This window comes from Hypomesus transpacificus, chromosome 10 (assembly GCF_021917145.1).
Source record: "Hypomesus transpacificus isolate Combined female chromosome 10, fHypTra1, whole genome shotgun sequence".
Taxonomy (NCBI): domain Eukaryota; kingdom Metazoa; phylum Chordata; class Actinopteri; order Osmeriformes; family Osmeridae; genus Hypomesus; species Hypomesus transpacificus.
This window is the reverse complement of record NC_061069.1, coordinates 14,228,527-14,230,040: the sequence shown is the minus strand read 5'-3', so window position 1 is coordinate 14,230,040 and position 1,514 is coordinate 14,228,527. Positions and strand designations below refer to the sequence as shown.

General features: G+C 53.1%; 1 protein-coding gene across 1 annotated transcript in view; it reads right to left on the bottom strand.

The window, feature by feature from the left end:
• Window positions 1–215: 215 nt before the first annotated feature.
• LOC124473016 (fizzy-related protein homolog) overlaps window positions 216–1,514 on the bottom strand; it is a 7,047-nt gene continuing 5,748 nt past the window's right edge. The window contains 6 exon segments of the mRNA XM_047028231.1: window positions 216–759; window positions 941–976; window positions 978–1,001; window positions 1,003–1,035; window positions 1,183–1,287; window positions 1,480–1,514. The exon segment at window positions 1,480–1,514 is cut by the window's right edge and continues 100 nt beyond it. Of these exon segments, the coding sequence (XP_046884187.1) occupies window positions 445–759; window positions 941–976; window positions 978–1,001; window positions 1,003–1,035; window positions 1,183–1,287; window positions 1,480–1,514 (548 nt within the window). The 3' untranslated portion in view covers window positions 216–444.

The window sequence follows — 1,514 nt, the reverse complement described above, 5'->3', positions numbered from 1 at the left end:
AGTGACCTCTTTAAGGCAGGCAGAAACACATCACCACACACACACACACACACACACACAACTAAAGTCTGACAAACAAGTCGAACGCACACAGATTAAACTCCACTCAGAATCAACTGTCGGCAAACGTCACACAAGCATGACGATAATGTATAAAAAAAGAGAAATAAAAATAAATTAAAAAAAACATTCAACAAAAAAAAAACTAAAAGGAGCAAAGACGACAAGCTCTATATTTGGCAGGTGTGCACAGTCTGTAAACAACAAAGAATCACTTGAGGGACAGCCCAGAATGCACCTCTTCTTCCTGTTCCTGGGAAAAGCACCAATGATATCGTGAGGGGGCGTGGTCATGCCATCAGCAGTGAGAGGCAGTGGTGTCTCCTGTTTTAGTTACCACCCCCCCACCCCCCTCACCCCTTCTCCCCCCCCCCCACCATCAAACTAAACATGATCAACAGCTACTTGGCCCCTCCGTTCAGTCCTGGCTGCAGCCCAGCTCCAGTCAGGTCTGATCACACAGGGGTGGGTCTCAATCCTCTCCACACAGATCGAGACGCAGCCAACAACAACACCAGGGTTGTGGCTGGTCGAGGTCGGAGGAGAGAGGGGAGGAGGCTGGTGTTCGAGAGGGGTCTCCCAGTGGACAGACGTAGTGGCGAGCTCCACCTGGGCTGCTGCTGACTCCACCCCTGTAATTCTCCGGCCCGCCCAGGCTACCGAATCCGGGTTGAAGAGGTTCAGAACCGACACAGACTCCTGGGGAGAAAAGAGAGAGGAGACATGGGGTTAGGGGGAGAGGTGGGGGTTAGGGGGAGAGGTGGGGTTAGGGGGAGAGGTGGGGGTTAGGGTGTGGTGGGGAGACCAACACTAGACAGTTCTCTGCAACACTAGACAGGTAGGGAGCATCAGTTATCCAAAAGGCCGTAGTTATGGTTACCTTGGTCGACCTCATCTTGCTGAAGACGTTCCAGAAACCGCAACGTCTCGTCGCCCGCGCCCCGTCACTATGGCCTCTCCGTCAGGGGACATGGCCTACACACACACACACACACATTAAAACTTTTTCTAATCAGCCTGCAACCAGCACCTCATCATGCGTGATATTATTCTGTGTGCACAACCCCTCCCCCCTCACAAACACTCACACACACACACACACACACACACAGGTGTACCCACCAGGTAGAGCACTCTGTAGGAGTGTCCTGTGAGCTTGGCCACCTGGGTGAGGGAGGGGTACTTCCACACCAGGATCTGGTTCTGGGAGTAACCGTGGGTGCTCACCTGGGGGGGAGAGAGGGGGTTAGGTACAGCTCCACTGAGGTCTGTGTCATCACTGTCAAACTACAGTAGGACACGGGCTGGGTTCACGCTAAAGTTACACAGTTGAATCAATCGTCATCGTTATTTTCATCGTCATTCGTTGTTTTATTATACATCCCCCCCCCCCCCCCCCCACTCCCTCCTCCCTCTCACCAGCTCGTTGGTGTGCTTGGACCAGGCCAGGTTGC